The following is a 20,767-nucleotide window of genomic DNA, read 5'->3' on the forward strand; positions in this document are numbered from 1 at the left end:
TGTGGGGCCAAGTACAATAACTTCAGTTTGTCTGTAAGACAATCCTGCAGTTTAGCTAATTGGTGTGTGTCCTCTGACTTCATGGATAGATAAAGCTGGGTATCATCTGCGTAACAATGAAAATTTAAGCAATGCTGTCTAATAATACTGCCTAAGGGAAACATGTATAAAGTGAATAAAATTGGTCCTAGCACAGAACCTTGTGGAACTCCATAATTAATTTTGTCTGTGAAGAAGATTCCCCATTTACATGAACAAATTGTAATCTATTAGATAAATATGATTCAAACCACCGCAGCGCAGTGCTTTTAATACCTATGGCATGCTCTAATCTCTGTAATAAAATTTTATGGTCAACAGTATCAAAAGCAGCACTGAGGTCTAACAGAACAAGCACAGAGATGAGTCCACTGTCCGAGGCCATAAGAAGATCATTTGTAACCTTCACTAATGCTGTTTCTGTACTATGATGAATTCTACAACCCCTGGCAAAAATTATGGAATCACCAGCCTCAGAGGATGTTCATTCAGTTGTTTAATTTTGTAGAAAAAAAGCAGATCACAGACATGATACAAAACTAAAGTAATTTCAAATGGCAACTTTCTGGCTTTAAGAAACACTATAAGAAATCAAGAAAAAAAGATTGTGGCAGTCAGTAACGGTTACTTTTTTAGACCAAGCAGAGGAAAAAAAATATGGAATCACTCAATTCTGAGGAAAGAATTATGGAATCACCCTGTAAATTTTCATCCCCAAAACTAACACCTGCATCAAATCAGATCTGCTCATTGACATTGACCCTATGTGTCTTTTTGCAAGGAATGTTTTTGCAGTTTTTGCTCTATGGCAAGATGCATTATCATCTTGAAAAATGATTTCATCATCCCCAAACATCCTTTCAATTGTCCAAAATATCAACATAAACTTGTGCATTTATTGATGATGTAATGACAGCCATCTCCCCAGTGCCTTTACCTGACATGCAGCCCCATATCATCAATGACTGTGGAAATTTACATATTCTCTTCAGGCAGTCATCTTTATAAATCTCATTGGAACGGCACCAAACAAAAGTTCCAGCATCATCACCTTGCCCAATGCAGATTTGAGATTCATCACTGAATATGACTTTCATCCAGTCACCCACAGTCCACAATTGCTTTTCCTTAGCCCATTGTAACCTTGTTTTTTCTGTTTAGGTGTTAATGATGCCTTTCGTTTAGCTTTTCTGTATGTAAATACCATTTCCTTTAGGCGGTTTCTTACAGTTCGGTCACAGACGTTGACTCCACTTTCCTCCCATTCGTTCCTCATTTGTTTTGTTGTACATTTTTCGATTTTTGAGACATATTGCTTTAAGTTTTCTGTCTTGACGCTTTGATGTCTTCCTTGGTCTACCAGTATGTTTGCCTTTAACAACCTTCCCATGTTGTTTGTATTTTGGTCCAGAGTTTAGACACAGCTAACTGTGAACAACCAACATCTTTTGCAACATTGCGTGATGATTTACTCTCTTTTAAGAGTTTGATAATCCTCTCTTTTGTGTTGTGTGGGCTGCCAGAAGAGGAGGTACTGCTGGCCCACCACCAGAGGGCGCCCTGCCTCACGTGCGGGCTTCAGGCACGAGAGGGCGCTGCCGCCTTAGGAACAAGCCATGGTGACAGCTGTCACCCATCATCCGAGATCAGCTGTCACTGATCATCCAATCCACATCTGGAATAAAAGCAGGAAGACACCTCCACCACATTGCCGAGATATCATCTTCTACCAGAGGTAATATCCTCAGCCTTTTGTAGTATTTTCTAAATCTGTTTATTGTGAGTGTTTGCAGGAGTACCGGTCCTTAGTTTGTGGAGGCTGTGCAAGACGGCACTCTTTTTCCTCTGAGGGATCGCTGCAACATATTGAGTGAGAGGTGGAGGTGGAATTCCCACCAGGATTGTTACTGGGTGTTCACACACCCACCCTTGACTGTCTTTGCTTTCTGCCAGCAGTACCAGATCTGACACGCCGTGACGGTGGCCACCTGGGGACTTCGGGACTTGGCGGCTCCAGTATTCCTCGGGTTCGGTGGCAGTGGAAGTCGTGTGGTTCCGGTTCGTTTCCAGACGGGCGTCTCCTATCATCGAGCCTGCCCACACGACACCTTTATTGATTGACTTGTGCACATTCTGTAATCTGCTGTGTTTGGTTGTGTCATTCACAACAGTAAAGTGTTATAATTTGACTCCTTCCATTGTCCGTTCATTTACGCCCCCTGTTGTGGGTCCGTGTCACTACACTTTCCCAACAGGATATCTCGGCCAGCGTCATGGACTCCGAGGGGCGTCACCAGGCTGTTGAACGACCAATGGGAGAGCAGGGAGCGCAGGCATCTGCAGGAGGCGTGATTGGTGAGCTACAGCATATTCTCACCGCCTTTACGGCTCGGATGGATCAAATAGCCGAGCAAAACATCCTCCTGAACCGCAGGGTGGAGGCTCTCTCCGCGCAAGTGGCGGCGAGCGCTCAGGGCGCTGCTGCAGCTCCTCCTCCTGCCAACCCTGTGCAGGATATAAATGTTCCAGTGGTGGTTCAACAACCCCTCCCACCATCCCCTGAAGCATACATAAGCCCTCCTGAGCCGTACGGAGGTTGTGTGGAGACGTGCGCGGACTTTCTTATGCAGTGTTCGCTCATCTTCGCACAACGTCCCGTCATGTACGCGTCAGACGCAAGCAAAATAGCTTATGTGATCACTCTGCTTCAGGGGAGAGGCACGCGCTTGGGCTATGGCGCTTTGGGAGCAAAATTCATGGCTCCTTCACACGTACACTGGGTTTGTGAGGGAGTTCAGAACTGTGTTTGACCACCCAAATAGAGGCGAGACCGCTTCAACAGTGCTGCTGTCTATGAGACAGGGGCGTCGAAGCGCAGCTGCTTATGCAGTCGACTTCCGCAGCGCTGCTGCGAGGTCCGGCTGGAATAACGCTGCGCTCCGCACCGCCTTCGTAAACGGACTGTCGTCAGTCCTAAAGGAGCACCTAGTGGCCAAGGATGAACCGCGGGAATTAGATGGGCTTATTGATCTCGTTATACGGTTAGACAATCGGTTGGAGGAACGCCGTCGGGAACGAGACGAAGGACGTGGCCGGGCGCGCGCTGTCCCTCTTCCTTCCGGGTCCGAGAAAGGTCCGCCCTTCCCACGCTCCCTGGCCTCTACGTCCCGTGGGGCGACAGCTCCCCCTGCTGACGAAGCTATGGACACAAGCAGGGCCACATTTAGACCACCTAATAGACAGAGGAGGCTTCCTCGCGGAGCGTGTTTTGTTTGTGGCTCAATGGAGCATCAATTGAGCAATTGCCCCGAACGGTTAAACACCAACGCCCGCCCCTAGAAACTGGGCTTAGGGTGGGCCAAGAAATTCACGTGGGACACACACATATTGCCACACGGCTCCCAGTTACAATCCTTAGTGGGGATTTAACCTTTCAGGCCCCAGCACTGGTAGACACAGGGTCAGAAGGGAATCTGCTAGACAGCAGATGGGCCAGTGAGGTAGGGCTCCCTCTGGTGGCGCTACCTACACCATTGCAGGTGCGAGCACTAGATGGCACCCTACTCCCTTTAATCACACACAGGACACCACCAGTAACTCTGGTAGTGTCAGGGAATCATAGGAAGGAGATTGAGTTTTTTGTGACTCCTTCTACCTCCCGTGTGATTCTGGGGTTCCCCTGGATGTTGAAACATAATCCCCGGATTGATTGGCCGTCTGGGGTGGTGGTACAGTGGAGCGAGACCTGCCATCGGATGTGTTTGGGATCCTCGGTTCCTCCCGGTTCCCAGGCTAAGGAGCAGGTCAAAGTTCGCCCCAATCTGTCGGCGGTGCCGGTTGAGTACCACGATCTTGCTGACGTTTTTAGCAAGGATCGGGCACTCACTCTTCCCCCGCATCGTCCGTACGATTGTGCCATCGATTTGTTGCCAGGTGTGGAGTTCCCGTCCAGCAGGCTGTACAACCTCTCCCGACCTGAGCGCGAATCAATGGAGACCTACATCCGGGACTCCTTAGCTGCCGGGCTGATCCGTAACTCCACCTCTCCGATGGGAGCAGGTTTCTTTTTTGTGGGCAAAAAAGATGGCGGTCTTCGTCCATGCATTGATTACCGGGGGCTGAACGAGATCACGGTTCGCAACTGATACCCGTTGCCTTTGTTGGATTCGGTGTTCACCCCCCTGCATGGAGCCAACATCTTCACAAAGTTGGATCTTAGGAACGCATACCACCTAGTTCGGATCCAGAAGGGAGACGAATGGAAGACGGCATTCAACACCCCGTTAGGTCATTTTGAGTACCTGGTCATGCCGTTCAGCCTCACTAACGCCCCCGCGACGTTCCAAGCTTTGGTTAATGACGTCTTGCGGGACTTCCTGCACCAATTCGTCTTCGTGTACCTGGATGATATACTCATCTTTTCTCCGGACCCTGAGACCCATGTACGGCATGTACGTCAGGTCCTGCAGCGGTTGTTGGAGAACCGGCTGTTTGTGAAGGGCGAGAAGTGTGAGTTTCACCGCACTTCTTTGTCCTTCCTGGGGTTTATCATCTCCTCCAACTCCGTCGCCCCGGATCCGGCCAAGGTCGCAGCGGTGAGAGACTGGCCCCAACCTACTAGCCGTAGGAAGCTGCAACAGTTCCTCGGCTTCACAAATTTTTACAGGAGGTTCATTAAGGGGTATAGTCAGGTAGTTAGCCCCCTGACAGCCCTGACCTCACCAAAAGTTCCCTTCACCTGGTCGGATCGGTGCGAAGCCGCGTTTAGGGAGTTGAAACGCCGGTTCTCGACTGCACCGGTCTTGGTGCAGCCCGATCCTAGTCGCCAGTTTGTGGTTGAAGTGGACGCCTCTGACTCAGGGATAGGAGCCGTGCTATCCCAGAGCGGAGAAACCGATAAGGTTCTTCACCCGTGTGCCTATTTTTCCCGCAGGTTGACCCCAGCAGAGCGGAACTATGACGTGGGCAACCGAGAGCTCCTTGCGGTGAAAGAGGGTCTTGAGGAGTGGAGACACCTGCTGGAGGGAGCGTCAGTGCCTTTCACGGTTTTCACTGACCACCGGAACCTGGAGTATATCAGGACCGCCAAGCGACTGAACCCCAGGCAAGCCCGCTGGTCACTGTTTTTTGGCCGTTTTGACTTCCGGATCACCTACCGCCCCGGGACCGAGAACCAAAGATTGGATGCCCTGTCCCGGGTGCACGAACGGGAAGTCAAGACCGAGCTGTCGGATCCACCGGAACCCATTCTACCGGAGTCCACTATCGTGGCTACCCTAACCTGGGACGTGGAGAAGACTGTCCGGGAGGCCCTGGCACGGAGCCCGGATCCCGGAACAGGACCGAAAGACAGATTGTACGTCCCACCAGAGGCCAGAGCTGCCGTTCTGGACTTCTGTCATGGGTCCAAGCTCTCCTGCCACCCAGGGGTGCGTAGGACCGTGGCAGTGGTCCGGCAGCGCTTCTGGTGGGCGTCCCTAGAGACTGATGTCCGGGCTTACATCCAAGCCTGCACCACCTGCGCCAGAGGCAAGGTGGACTACCAGAAGGCACAGGGACTCCTACAGCCTCTTCCTGTGCCTCACCGCCCCTGGTCCCACATCGGTCTGGATTTTGTCACGGGCCTCCCGCCGTCCCGGGGACACACCACCATTCTCACGATAGTGGACCGATTCTCCAAGGCGGCCCACTTCGTGGCCCTCCCGAAGCTCCCGTCGGCCCAGGAGACGGCGGATCTCCTGGTCCACCATGTCGTCCGGCTGCATGGGATACCTACAGACATTGTTTCGGATCGCGGTCCCCAGTTCTCCTCGCAGGTGTGGAGAAGTTTCTGCCGGGAACTGGGGGCCACCGTAAGCCTCTCATCTGGGTATCACCCACAGACTAACGGACAGGTCGAACGGGCCAACCAAGAGTTGGAGCAGGCCCTTAGGTGCACGACCTCCGCACACCCGACGGCTTGGAGTGAACATCTGGCCCGGATCGAGTACGCTCATAACAGCCAAGTGTCCTCTGCCACCGGCCTCTCCCCATTCGAGGTGTGTCTGGGGTACCAACCCCCTTTGTTTCCTTTGGTGGAGGGAGAGGTCGGTGTGCCCTCGGTCCAGGCCCACCTGCGGAGATGCTGTCGGGTGTGGCGCACCGCCCGTTCGGCCTTGTTGAGGGCCCGGACGAGGGCTAAAGCCCATGCAGACCGTTGACGGTCCCCGGCCCCCGCATACCAGCCCGGGCAGGAGGTATGGCTTTCCACCAAGGACATTCCACTACAGGTCGAGTCTCCTAAACTGAAAGACCGCTTCATTGGACCCTTTACCATCCTCAAGGTCCTCAGTCCTACCGCAGTGAGGCTCCAACTCCCGGCCTCACTGCGGATCCATCTGGTCTTCCATGTCTCCAGAATCAAGCCGCATCACACCTCACCCCTCTGTGCACCCGGTCCGGCGCCGCCTCCTGCCCGTATTATCGACGGGGAGCCGGCTTGGACAGTACGCCGGCTCTTGGACGTCCGTCGAATGGGCCGGGGCTTTCAGTATTTGGTGGACTGGGAGGGGTATGGACCCGAAGAACGCTCCTGGGTGAAGAGGAGCTTCATCCTGGACCTGGCCCTCCTGGCCGATTTCTATCGTCGCCACCCGAACAAGCCTGGTCGGGCGCCAGGAGGCGCCCGTTGAGGGGGGGGTCCTGTTGTGTGGGCCGCCAGAAGAGGAGGTACTGCTGGCCCACCACCAGAGGGCGCCCTGCCTGAAGTGCGGGCTTCAGGCACGAGAGGGCGCTGCGCCTTAGGAACAAGCCGTGGTGACAGCTGCCACCCATCATCCGTGACAGCTGTCACTGATCATCCAGTCCACATCTGGAATAAAAGCAGGAAGACACCTCCACCACATTGCCGAGATATCATCTTCTACCAGAGGTAATATCCTCAGCCTTTTGTAGTATTTTCTAAATCTGTTTATTGTGTGTTTGCAGGAGTACCGGTCCTTAGTTTGTGGAGGCTGTGCAAGACGGCACTCTTTTTCCTCTGAGGGATCGCTGCAACATATTGAGTGAGAGGTGGAGGTGGAATTCCCACCAGGATTGTTACTGGGTGTTCACACACCCACCCTTGACTGTCTTTGCTTTCTGCCAGCAGTACCAGATCCGACACGCCGTGACGGTGGCCACCTGGGGACTTCGGGACTTGGCGGCTCCAGTATTCCTCGGGTTCGGTGGCAGTGGAAGTCGTGTGGTTCCGGTTCGTTTCCAGACGGGCGTCTCCTATCGTCGAGCCTGCCCACACGACACCTTTATTGATTGACTTGTGCACATTCTGTAATCTGCTGTGTTTGGTTGTGTCATTCACAACAGTAAAGTGTTATAATTTAACTCCTTCCATTGTCCGTTCATTTACGCCCCCTGTTGTGGGTCCGTGTCACTACACTTTCCCAACATTTTGTTTCAATTGACATCTCTCATGTTGGAGCCATGATTCATGTCAGTCCACTTGGTGCAACAGCTCTCCAAAGTGTGATCACTCCTTTTTAGATGCAGACTAACGAGCAGATCTGATATGATGCAGGTGTTAGTTTTGGGGATGAAAATTTACAGGGTGATTCCATAATTTTTTCCTCTGCTTGGTCTAAAAAAGTAACCATTACTGACTGCCACAATCTTTTTTTCTTGATTTCTTATAGTGTTTCTTAAAGCCAGAAAGTTGCCATTTGAAATGACTTTAGTTTTGTGTCATGTCTGTGATCTGCTTTTTTTCTACAAAATTAAACAACTGAATGAACATCCTCCGAGGCCGGTGATTCCATAATTTTTGCCAGGGGTTGTAAAACCTGACTGAAACTCTTCAAATAGACCATTCCTCTGCAGATGATCAGTTAGCTGTTTTACAACTACCCTTTCAAGAATTTTTGAGAGAAAAGGAAGGTTGGAGATTGGCCTATAATTAGCTAAGATAGCTGGGTCAAGTGATGGCTTTTTAAGTAATGGTTTAATTACTGCCACCTTAAAAGCCTGTGGTACATAGCCAACTAATAAAGATAGATTGATCATATTTAAGATCGAAGCATTAATTAATGGTAGGGCTTCCTTGAGCAGCCTGGTAGGAATCGGGTCTAATAGACATGTTGATGGTTTGGAGGAAGTGACTAATGAAAATAACTCAGACAGAACAATCAGAGAGAAAGAGTCTAACCAAATACCGGCATCACTGAAAGCAGCCAAAGAGAATGATATGTCTTTGGGATGGTTATGAGTAATTTTTTTCTCTAATAGTTAAAATTTTATTAGCAAAGAAAGTCATGAAGTCATTACTAGTTAAAGTTAAAGGAATACTCAGCTCAATAGAGCTCTGACTCTTTGTCAGCCTGGCTACAGTGCTGAAAAGAAACCTGGGGTTGTTCTTATTTTCTTCAATTAGTGATGAGTAGAAAGATGTCCTAGCTTTACGGAGGGCTTTTTTATAGAGCAACAGACTCTTTTTCCAGGTTAAGTGAAGATCTTCTAAATTAGTGAGATGCCATTTCCTCTCCAACTTACGGGTTATCTGCTTTAAGCTGCGAGTTTGTGAGTTATACCACGGAGTCAGGAACTTCTGATTTAAGGCTCTCTTTTTCAGAGGAGCTACAGCATCCAAAGTTGTCCTCAATGAGGATATAAAACTATTGACGAGATAATCTATCTCACTCACAGAGTTCAGGTAGCTACTCTGCCCTGTGTTGGTATATGGCATTAGAGAACATAAAGAGGGAATCATATCCTTAAACCTAGTTACAGCGCTTTCTGAAAGACTTCTACTGTAATGAAACGTATTCCCCACTGCTGGGTAGTCCATCAGAGTAAATGTAAATGTTATTAAGAAATTATCAGACAGAAGGGAGTTTTCAGGGAATACTGTTAAGTCTTCTATTTCCATACCATAAGTCAGAACAAGATCTAAGATATGATTAAAGTGGTGGGTGGACTCATTTACATTTTGAGCAAAGCCAATTGAGTCTAATAATAGATTAAATGCAGTGTTGAGGCTGTCATTCTCAGCATCTGTGTGGATATTAAAATCACCCACTATAATTATCTTATCTGAGCTAAGCACTAAGTCAGACAAAAGGTCTGAAAATTCACAGAGGAACTCACAGTAACGACCAGGTGGACGATAGATAATAACAAATAAAACTGGTTTTTGGGACTTCCAATTTGGATGGACAAGACTAAGAGACAAGCTTTCAAATGAACTAAAGCTCTGTCTGGGCCACAAACAAGTTCTAAACCATGACCCAGCCCACGAGCAAGGTTCAAACCGAAAAGCAAGGTCTAAACCCTAACCCAGCCCACAAACAAGGTTCAAACCCTGACCCAGCCCACGAGCAAGGTCTAAACCAGGGGTGAGCAACTTGTTACAGAAAGGGCCAAGAGGGTGCAGGTTTTCTTTGCAGCCACTGACTCCACCATGTCTTAACTGATTAACTGATTCCACCTGCTCAAAGTGATATTAATCAATGAAATCACCTGGCGGAGTCAGTGGCTGCAAAGAAAATCTGCACCCTCTTGGCCGTTTCTGGAACAAGTTGCCCACCCCTGGTCTAAACTGTGACCCAGCCCATGAGCAAGTTCTAAACCGTGACCCATCCCAAGAGCAAGGTTGAAAGCCTACAAGCAAGGTCTAAACCTTGACCCAGCCCCCGAAGAAGGTCTAAACCCCGACACAGTCCCTGAGCAAAGTCTAAACCATGACCTAGTCCACAGGCAAGGTTCAAACCCTGACCCAGCCCACAAGCAAGGTCTAAACCCTTCTATTGGCCCCTTGTTTATTTCACTCAGGGTCGCCACAGCAGATCCAAGGTGCACACTAACCACTTGGCCACCACTCCTGCTAAATGCACGTGTGTGTGTTTGTTCAAATCCAGTTCATCTGCTTATTTGGTTAGGTAGGTGCAGTGCACAAAATATTCATAGTGTTTCACTTTTTCCACATTTTGTTATCTTACAGCCTTATTCCAAAATGGATGAAATCCATTATTTTCCTCAAAATTCTACACACAATAACCCATAATGACAACATAAAAAGTTGTTTTTTTTTTAGAGATTTTTGCAAATTGATTAAAAATTTAAAAAAACTGCCAAAGGTGCATCAACAAAGTACTGAACAAAGACTGTGAATACTTATGGACGTTAATTTGCAAAAAAAAAAAAAAAAAAACCTTTTCATGTTGTCATTATGGGGAGTTGTGGGTCGAATTTTGAGGGAAAAGTGAACGTACTCAATTTCTGAATAAGGCTGTAACATAACAAAATATGGAAATAAGTGAAGTGCTGTGAATACTTTCTGGGTTCCTGTAATTTGGATCCTTTCTCATGGTATTTTTCTTTTCTTTTATTGAATGTTTTATTGTATCTTGCTGTATTCTATTTGGAACCTGTTTCTCAATGTATTTTCTCTAATTTGTTTTTATTTTATGTTTTATTGTAGCTTGTATTTCATTTTGATTGTAGAGATTTGTTGATTTCTTCCTTATGTTAAATTCATTCTTAGCGATTTATTGATATGCAGTATTGCTGATATTCAGATTGGCTTTCTTTCTGTGAGATTTGTTAAAGGTATTTTGATTTTGGGATCTCTTTCTTGTTAGTGTTGGCGATTTAATCGTGGTGTGTTACATCTCAAACAGACACAATCTTTGTCCGCTGAATCGTCTGCTGGCTGTCCTTCCAGCCAATAAGCCGTCGTTTCTTGTGCGGTTGTCCAATCAGTAGTGATGGCAATTTCGAGGCCTCATGAACCAATGAGCCACTTCAACACAACTGGCTGAAAATCGACACACTGCTTCGAGGCATTTGATACAGTTTGAAGGGTGACATCTGCTGGATTGTTTTGAGAATTACCCTGAGCGAGTGCTGTGACAAATGTTTGCAGTAATTCATTACTAATAAAAAATGTCATCTTCATTATTGTGTCTTTCTTAATGTAATAAATAGTCCCTACAGATGCACACATACTGGTTCTGAAAGTCTTTATTGTAGACTATATGTAGATTTATCAGTCCTCAAATAATATTTGGATGGAATGTGACGGGAAAAGTGAGAAAGATGTGCTTCTGCAACTTGTGCTTATGATACTGTAATTTGTAAATTAGAATAGAGGGGATAGGAGACGGTGATTGTGCAACTATCAACAATTTTTATTCAAAAAAAGAATCATTTGAACAGTGCTGGGCTTTAATCGGCTCCTCTTCTGCCTCACCACCTCTCCAGCTTTGGAGAAGACCCGCTCGCCAAAATCACAGCTCTTCAGTCACTCAGCTCAGTCTCTGATCTACCTATGAATATATAGTCTAACCTATAACCTGTGTTGATGTACTGTGTGGATAAATGTTGTATATGAATGGATGCCTGTTGTGTGTGTATGTAGCTAACTATACTAAATGAACTCTAAACTAGACCTAAATATAAACTAATGCTGTCCCTGTCACGTAGTCATTGGCAGTAACACTGTCGCTAGCAGTCTCCTCCTCTCACAAACCCACAGTTTGTGTCGCGATTCAGATCTCATTTAAATACTTGGCGGGTCGTATTGACACGCCCAGATTATTCCCCGCGAAGCTCGACACGTGGTGTGACGTAACGAGGCCTCGCTCGCAGTGGTCACGTGATGGGGGCGTGCTCGAAACGCTGCTCACCGACACTTCTGGTTCACAAAGCTCGATGCTGTGTCGAGCAGCCTGACTCGAGCTTAATATCACTACCAATCAGTGAGCCGTGTTTGTTGGGCGCCATTTTGTCAGCCAGATGAGCAGCGTTCGAGTTCTGGAACTTGTTGCTCCTGAGTTCCGTGTTGTGCGATGGACGGGTGAGTTTTTCTATCATGTTTAAAGGCTATTTTCCCTTTTTCTGGGAGCAGTGGCGTGAACGCGTTTTGGCGTGAACGTTATTGGCGGAGCGATGGCTGTTTTAGCTGTTAGGTTTGCGGCATATTTACTGTTTGATGGCGCGACAGCCTAAGCTAACAATTTAGCTTCATTGTACCTTCACTCCGAACTCCAAACATCCAGACAGCGAGTAACGTTCATGTTTCATTAAGTAACCCTTTTTTCAGTGTTCTGAGTCCTCGACAAATGATAAAACTGCTGATTAAAAAAAGTTTACGTTCGCGCTGTTTATTTTAGCATTGAGTCAGTACGGTTGTTACGGATTAATTTTGTTTATAAAGTGACTGTCAACAACAGTGCTAAGAAAAAAAAAATACATTTAAAAAAATACAAAAAGTAACTAATGTAAAAGCGTGTTTTCAGGTGAGTTCAGGTGTGGCTCCGCCCCCGAACTGTTTCCGGTGTCGCGGTCTGATCGGTCCTAGTCTTTTTTTTTTTTTAAGATTTTATGGTAACAGTCATAAACATACATGTACACAGACACATAATGAAAACATTACAGGAAAAGAAACGATTAGGCTAAATCTGGAGAGAAGGGGAAAAAATTAAATACTTAAAAAAGTGAGAGTACATAAAGATCTAGGAAAACAAATCAAACGACTTGAATATAGCAACAGTATGAAGATTTATTGCCAGAGAAAAGTAAAAAGGTAGAGACATAAAAGTAGTTTTATGGTCACAGAGTGATTGAAGGGAAAATGGCAGTTTTAACACTTTTTAACTCTTTAAAAATAAGCCAATAGTCTATACGGGAGTGTCTAGTTCATGTCTTTTTGCGCCACATATACAACCTCTGTAAAGGGTGAGTATCTCTCCAAAAATCAACTAAATTAAATCTATGTGCAAATAGCCTGATGTGAGCATTAGAAGAATCTGAACTCCTTGAAGGCCATCTATCCATGTTGTTGTCAAATACTGTATTGAAGTCTCCGTCTGGATACTTAGAAAGCCAGTGCAGTAAGCGTTCTTCTAACCTATCCATAAAAAGCTTATTTTCTGTTTAGCGTTAGGGTTAGTGAGTCCCTTAATTGAGAGAGTGGCGACGTGACAAGTCAGAAAAAAGTCGGTCACATGACTCCTGGTGCCATCTTGAGGCCAAAATTGCCTTCGCTGTTAATCTGTCTGCATGTAAATCCAACTATTGTATTTATTTATTTGCTGAAAATGCCAAGTTGTTGTGCATTTGGATGCACAAATGGACACAAGGGTTTCAAGATGTACAGATTCCCTTCAGATCCAAACAGAAGAAACATTTGGGAAAATAAAGTCAGTCATGTGTGATGGAAGCGACTTCATCATCAAAGCTTTGAGAGGTAAATTTATTGTTCAGTTCCATGTGCAATAAAACTCACCTAAACCATCATTGTATAAACCAGATATTCACAGTCACCGGACAGAAAATGTCCCAATGTTTGTGTGTTGTTTTCCATGTAATAAATAATGTATATAACAGATTTTTTTATAACGGATTTTTCACTCACATCAGCTAAAATGCCCCATATGATCGCAATGTATTTCCATTAAAAATCCCTCGCATGTGAGACAGGAGTCATTTCCATGATTAAAACCCCAACCGTTTTATTTATTTATTTTTTCACAATGTGTTCAGACTCGGACCCGCAGCCTGATGTGCACCTGTCAAATCGGTTTACAGACCATTCATTCATTAAAAAAAAAAAAGACCATTCTTAGACATATTAAGGACCACTCATTATTTATTAAAACACAGCACTTTATTACTCATTATACTAATGTTCTGACAGCAGGACCATTGAGTGCACTGCAGATCTGGAACAGCTTCTTGGCAGAGATGTCTTCTTCTTTGAAAGACTGCCAGGACTTGAGGATGTTTTTGTGAAGACATCTATAGGCCTTGTGTTGCACTCTGTCGAGACATCCCTCTCATAGGAATCTGGAGGTGAAGATGACATTAGTGGCTTCTTGGCAAAGGATGTGGATGAGGAGGTACATATTGATGTCGTTGGTGGAGTCTCTGATGGTCTCGTCAACAAGTTGCTGTGCAGAGCTGAATGGTTGTGACAGGGCAGTAGTTACAATCTTGGAACAGATCTTGGCTGCTATGGTTGCTCCAGGTTTTAGTTGACATATATGCTCAGCTGAACCAGTGGTGAAGTCTCCATCGCACTTGCTAACTGTAGCTATAACTGTGCATATAATAAGTGTTACTTAATATAAAAATAAAATAAAAGATTACATTTCTTGCCTCTGAGGTATGTATATCTGGAAATACCGGTGTCACACTTTAACTCAGGTGTGATCTATCAGAAGTATGAGTTGACTGTTTAGTAAATTTATCGATGAATGGTCTTCTTTTTTTTTTTTGTCTGAATGGTCCAGTTACCATTAAATCAGACAGGCTATGATTTGGCACTTTTTTGCATTCACTGCTTCATTTCCCATCATATTTTAATAGATTTTGCAGTGTGGACACTGATTACATTTTGATAATGAATCAAATACATTTGGCAGGAAAAAAAATTCAATGGAAATTTTGACCCGGTCATTAAATGAGGCGCAGGTCCCGATTCAGGATTCCCCATTGATGTTTGAAAAATCTCCCTAATTTGTACCTTGACAGAATTGATTAAACTGCAGTGAAATAGTCATCATAAATTGTAAATTTGATGGCTTAACTATTTTTAAACTTGCCTGAACACTCATGGTATAAATAGGATGTTTTGTATTGTTTTACATGTAATAAACACTGTATATAATGGATTTTGTATAACCAGTTTTCACTCGCATCGGAGAAAATGTCCCATCTGATTGCAGTGTATTTCCGTTAAGAAGCCTGAGCAGTCTGGACGTGCAAAGTAACAGAGGTCCAAATTAAAGTTCACCGCTGACACTCGCCGATTTGAGGAAAGTGGGAATGGAGAGATAAAAGCCCAGCTGTTTATTTGGTTTTTCACACTGTGCTCAGATTCATTCCTGCAGCCTGACATGCACCTGATAAATCAGACACAAAAGGCTGTGATTTGACATTTTTCTGCTTTCACTCCTTTGTCTCCAGTCAAATATTTATAGTTTTTGCAGTGCGCACACTGATTACATTTTGGGATCACCAGTGGTGGGCACAGCTAACCAAAAAATTAGCTTCGATAACAGATAATCAGCTAACTGAAAAGTTATCATCAAAAATTTATCGGAAGCTACAGATAACCGATAACTTCCAGTATTGTCTCCGGTACACTTGCAACGCTTCTGAAAAACCTTCTGAAAGCATCAAAGGCAACTACAGACCCAAACAGTGAGTCAGCACTTCTGTCTTTGTGCGCCCTGCCCCCTGCTGGAAACTCCTGTTTATTACATAGCTTGCAGTAGCGAAGCAGCTGAGAGCAGCAGCAAAGCTCAACTCTCTACTCATTAGCAGCGTTGCCATGAGGCGGAGGTCTTGGAAATTGAAGCAGTGCTGACTTATGGTTTGATGTATAAATAAAACGAATACTGATAGAATAACTCCCTTAATGTCAATTCTGTCATTTGTACAAAGTTAAAATATAATGTATGTCTTTTAATGTTGAATAATGCACTAATTCTGAAGTTTTGTAACAAACACAGACAGACGCCAAAGGGATTTTGGATAAAATGTGCTTCCGCTAACACTGATTGGTTGACTCATTCATTCTATGTAAACCAACATGTTAATGTGAGGTGTGTTGGTGTTTACAGATAAATGTGCTTTTGTAAAATATGCCTTTTTTTTTATTTGTAAAAAAAAAAGGCATTTTCCAAAAAAAAAGCCAAGTTGTAATTAGATAACCATCTGATATAACCAGTGTCAAAATAACTAGAACACTGCCATCTACTGTTGCCCAGACGCTCAGTACTTAAGCTGGACTTTTTTCAGCTGATTTTTCACTCGTGTGAGAATCTTTTTTGGATCTCGACGAGTTTCAGGTTAATCGCGCATCCTGCATCGTGTAGTATACATGGAGTAACAAGCTGCGTTTAACCTCTCACGACCACCTTCTGATTGGCAATCGTATGGTTGGATGAAAATCAAACCTGTTTGACATTCTGGTCGGCCATCGTGAGGGTATCCCGCTGCTGAAGCACTACAAGCGTCCAACCTCTCGCACTGTGCCTGTGCAAACACCGGAGAGAGCATAAACAGTGATCATCTCTTTGGGAGAGCAGCTTCTGTTTCTTTTCACCCCCCTTTCTTCAACTCATGTAAAGTCTTGTATTGTTTTTTTTTTTTTTAAACTTTATCTCCTGTCAAGCGGTTTTATAAAAATAAGAAAATTAAATAAAGTTTGGGGAAAAAAAGCTTCTGTTTACGTTTTGCTTCTGGAAACATGAGCCCGAAGTGTGGTTTTTGAACATACAATGTGAGCAGTCAGATCGCATCGGAGCATCGGGCCGTACAGTGTGAGAACATAAATCATGCGCTCTAAACTTTTATACCGTGCGGTTTTGTCATACAGTTTGAGCTGGAGCCGAGTACAGTCATCAAAAATATCGTACAGTGTCTGCCCAGCTTTAGGGCGACTACTGCCATGAACACTACTGACCAGTTAGATGACAGTAGAGACTGTGCAAACTTGCCAAAACAAAATTCCAGATAATCCGTGTCTGCTATGTTTAAGATGCATGGAATTTAATAAACGCAAACTGAATTTCAGACATATATATTACTCTGGAACAAAGACAACAGACAGTGTTTGACATAAGCAACACGTTAACGAGCAAACAGGAATCGATTGCAATGATTCCAATTGAAAATAATGGAGAAGCAACCTGGGCTTCTGGCATTTTTACATAAAACAAACACAATAACGTCTGTAAACCCAGAGAATATATTCACGAGAATTTTAGGCAGAATATACAAAGGGTTTAATGCTGTTGTCCATGTGGAGCCTGATCAGAGCATCTCAAATGCTTTTCTTCTGTTGTGAAGGTACTGAGGGTAGCCATAATGCACCTTGACACAGCATGTCCACTCTAAAACCTTTAGTGTGGACTGCATTACTTTAAAACTAAAACATATATCTGATATTTTCACTTTATAAAACTTCAGACGTGATGTTAATTTAAATAACTTGTCTACAATTAGTTTGGTTAAAATTTTAACCATAAGATAAAACTGTGTGTCTCTGGATGACTTGGGTGATATTGCCATCGTATCAGTATGGGGTCAAACGAAAATAGCCTTTTTCTTTTCTGTGACCAGTTCTCCTTTGCCTGCAGAGGATAGAGCGGTTTCTTCTAGAACCAGCTCTCCTTTGTTTACAGAGGATAGAACTGCACATCTGCTATAAACATTTAACAGGTAGGTACTCGACTGATTTTAGGTTTCATAAATGTTTGTAACTAACTATTGAACTTTGTTTACCACGTCTGCAAAAATACGTTATCGGACCAAAACTTATCGGACGATAATTAGTCCAATAATGGTTTTCAAAGTTATCTGAAAAGCTAATCTGGTAATGAAAACATTATCTTCGATAATTAGCAAATTAGCGGAACTGCACCCACCACTGAGGATAACAGACTTTTGGTAGAAAAGTCAGCAAATTTACAACACGGAGTCTGAAAAAGAGGAAATTGTCCATCTTACCTTTGAATTAGAGATGATTGTAGAAAGAAAAGCTTGTTGATGGTCAGATTAATCCAGAATAAAGCATAATCCAGTGACGGCGAACCTTAAAACTGTCACGCACGTCATTGCATGACACGGCGTTACAGAGTCACAGAAGCATAAATCAGGCTTTAAATTAACTAAATCATGATAAATTGTAAATTTGATATCTTAGCTACTTTTATATTTATTTTGATACTACCTGTACTTGTTGCTCTATGTGGTTAAATTATAAAAAAAATGTTGAAAACATAAAAGGTTCATGAAGTCGTTCAGCACAGTTGGCACCAAAATGGCGCCATGTTCTGAGTCGACGCTACTCTCTCAATTAAGGGACTCAAATTGGTACCCCCCGTCTGATCGGACCCCCTGCCGTCACTGTACATGCGTCATGTCAAAGCGTTAGCAGCAATTATCGCCTCATTTCTGTTTCAAACCAACTTTAGAATGATTTAAGAGGCTTTACTTTGTCATCTGATGGCTAATAATCACATTATTCCTTTTGATTGCTTTGGGTGTAGAGAGTCAGACTCAGATGTGCTGCTGTGATCGCTCCCCTGTCTTTTATGATGAACTGATGCTGAATTTATTTGGAAATGATTGTTGTAGAAAAGCTTCAGATATGTCGCTGAGACAAATGATGACTGGAGTGCAGTTTGAAGCAGAAACAAGGTGAGAATCAGTGAATTGCTGCTGACGCTCTGAAATGGCGCATGCTCAGTGAAAGCAGGGGGACTGTTCAGACTGACATTGGTAATAATCCGCTGTCACATGCTGCATTTGTAACTGTGCGTGCGCACTGATGTTGGTGTGATTACAGTTGAGCTACAATTTAAATTTTATTTCAATTTATTTAATTTTATATAGCACCAAATCACAACAAATCTGCGTCAAGGCACTTCACAGGAGTAAGGTCTAACCTCACCAATCCCCCTGAGCAAGAACACAGGAGACCGTGTTCAGGAAAAACTCCCCCAGATGATAATGAGGAGGAAGAAACCTGAAGTAGACCAGACTCGGAGGGGTAACCCACTGCTTAGGATTGCATTCCAAAAGCTTGCCTGTGGAGTGCAGTAGGGGTAGGCGGTATAAATGATATAAATTTGGCCTAGGGTCGAGATTTGGGCCTCACTGACCAATCGGGATAACGCTTATTGATGCAAGCACAGAGACCACGGTGCAACAGGAGCTGGTTTAAAACGGTGCACACTTCAAGCTCAATACCAGATTTGAAATTCTGTTCGTAGGCCTACTATAATGTGAATTATGATTAATAATTTCTGCAATGTTTTTTGTGAATTTTATGGTGATATTTGGTGCACATATTTTCAGAAAGTCGCAGGATAAAGTCTCATTTCCTCATTCAACTCCATCTCAGGGCAGGAGAAGCAGAGGAAAAAAAAAAACCCCACGCCTTCCCGTTTATCATTGGTGGAAACTCAGCCTAAGCCAATCAGGATCACCAACCCATGTGGAGTGGTCTCTGAGGACTTTTTGGACAAAACACCACCAAAGGCAGACTAACAGTGCCTCTAGCTGGTCAGAAGCAGGAATGATAAAGTTCCAAAATTACATGTCCTGTTTTAATTTTTTTTTTTTTTTTTTTTTTTTTTTTTTTTTTTAATGAATTTAGCTTTGATAAGGGACTATATAATTCAGAGCTCTCAAACTGATTCCGCAAAGGGCCAAGACGGTGCAGGTTTTCTTTGCAACCACCCACTCCACCAGATAATTTTACTGATTGATTCCATCTGCTGAAAGTGATGTTAATCAATGAAATCACCTGCTGGAGTGGGTGGTTGCAAAGAAAACCTGCACCCTCTTGGCCCTTTCTGGAATCACTTTGAGACCTGTGAGTATGCTAGCCATATGAGAGGGCCATGCTTAATAGATGTGCCTTAAGTCTGGAGTTGAACATCTCTACAGAATCTGACTGTTTTATCTCCATAGAGAGATCATTCCACAGAACAGGGGCACATTAAGAGAAAGCTCAGTGACCCGTAGACTTTTTATTCACCCTAGAGACACAAAGTAGTCCTGTGTCCTGAGAACGCAGACCCCGGGCCGGTATGTAGGGTTTAATTGGGTCAGCTAAGTAGGGAGGTGATAATCTGAATAATTTTCTAGGTTAGTACCAGAACCTTAAAATCTGACCTCACAAAGACAAGAAGCCAGTGAAGAGACGCCAAAATGGGTGTAATGTCGTCGAACTTTCTGCTTTGTAACAAAAGTCTGGCAGCAGCATTTGAACCAATTGGAGAGCCCTAATGCTGGACTGCGGTAAACCAGAAAATAGAACATTGCAGTAGTCCAAACTAGAAGAGATAAACACATGAATCAGGGTCTCAGCATCAGCCATAGACAGGATGGGACGAATCTTTGCTAAATTTCTCAGGTGGAAGAAAGCAGTCCTCGTAATATCTCTAACGTGGAGGTCAAAGGACAATGTGGAATCAAAAACTACCCCAAAGTTCCTCACTTTGTCTGTGTGATGTATGACACATGAGCCGAGGCTGAGCGTTAACTGGTCATATTGATGCCGATGTCTCACTGGACCAAGAACCATCATTTCAGTCTTATCAGAGTTTAAAAGTAGGAAGTTTCTAGACATCCAACTTCTCACTGATGCAAGGCAATCTTCTAAAGCAGGGGTTTTCAGTGTGTGGGAGAGTGAGTTTCCCCCTCAGATAACAAATGGATAGTTGCCCCCCAGGACACACATACACAATTTTAACATCTTCGTGTGTTTCATTTTATTCTTTTACATGTTAAACACATTTTAAATATATTTGTTTTTAAGGAACTGTCTGTGCATTTACACATTTTAAAGCCTTTGTAAACATTTTAAACATGTTTTTACAACTTTCTATTCTATTTTTACTTTTGTCATATTTTAAACATCACTTTTTAACATTTAAACATCTGTGTGTTTTTAACTGTCTTTGACATAACTAACACATTGTAACATAAATAATAATTCAACTTTTATACATATTTAGTCTCTCGTCTAGTCTCACCTCTTGTTTAGTGCAAGCAATGAGTCTTTGACAGTGGTGGGCACTGCTAACCAAAAAGTTAGCTTCCATAACAGATAATCAGCTAACTGAAAAGTTATCTTTTATGAAGCTAAACTGATAAACCACCCAAAAAGTTATCTGAAGCACAAGCTAACCAATAACTTTCAGTATGGTCTCCGGTATACTTACTAGTAGTAGTA

General features: G+C 44.0%; 1 protein-coding gene across 2 annotated transcripts in view; it reads left to right on the forward strand.

The window, feature by feature from the left end:
* The first annotated feature begins 11,760 nt into the window (after window positions 1-11,760).
* Window positions 11,761-20,767, forward strand: part of LOC117518201 (polypyrimidine tract-binding protein 1-like) — a 131,854-nt gene continuing 122,847 nt past the window's right edge. The window contains exon 1 of one of the 2 annotated variants that reach the window (XM_034179261.1): window positions 11,761-11,866. In XM_034179261.1, the coding sequence (XP_034035152.1) occupies window positions 11,859-11,866 (8 nt within the window). In that variant the 5' untranslated portion in view covers window positions 11,761-11,858. The remainder of the gene's footprint in view (window positions 11,867-20,767) is intronic. The other variant, XM_034179262.1, reaches the window with a different exon arrangement.

Source organism: Thalassophryne amazonica, chromosome 10 (genome assembly GCF_902500255.1).
Source record: "Thalassophryne amazonica chromosome 10, fThaAma1.1, whole genome shotgun sequence".
Taxonomy (NCBI): Eukaryota; Metazoa; Chordata; class Actinopteri; order Batrachoidiformes; family Batrachoididae; genus Thalassophryne; species Thalassophryne amazonica.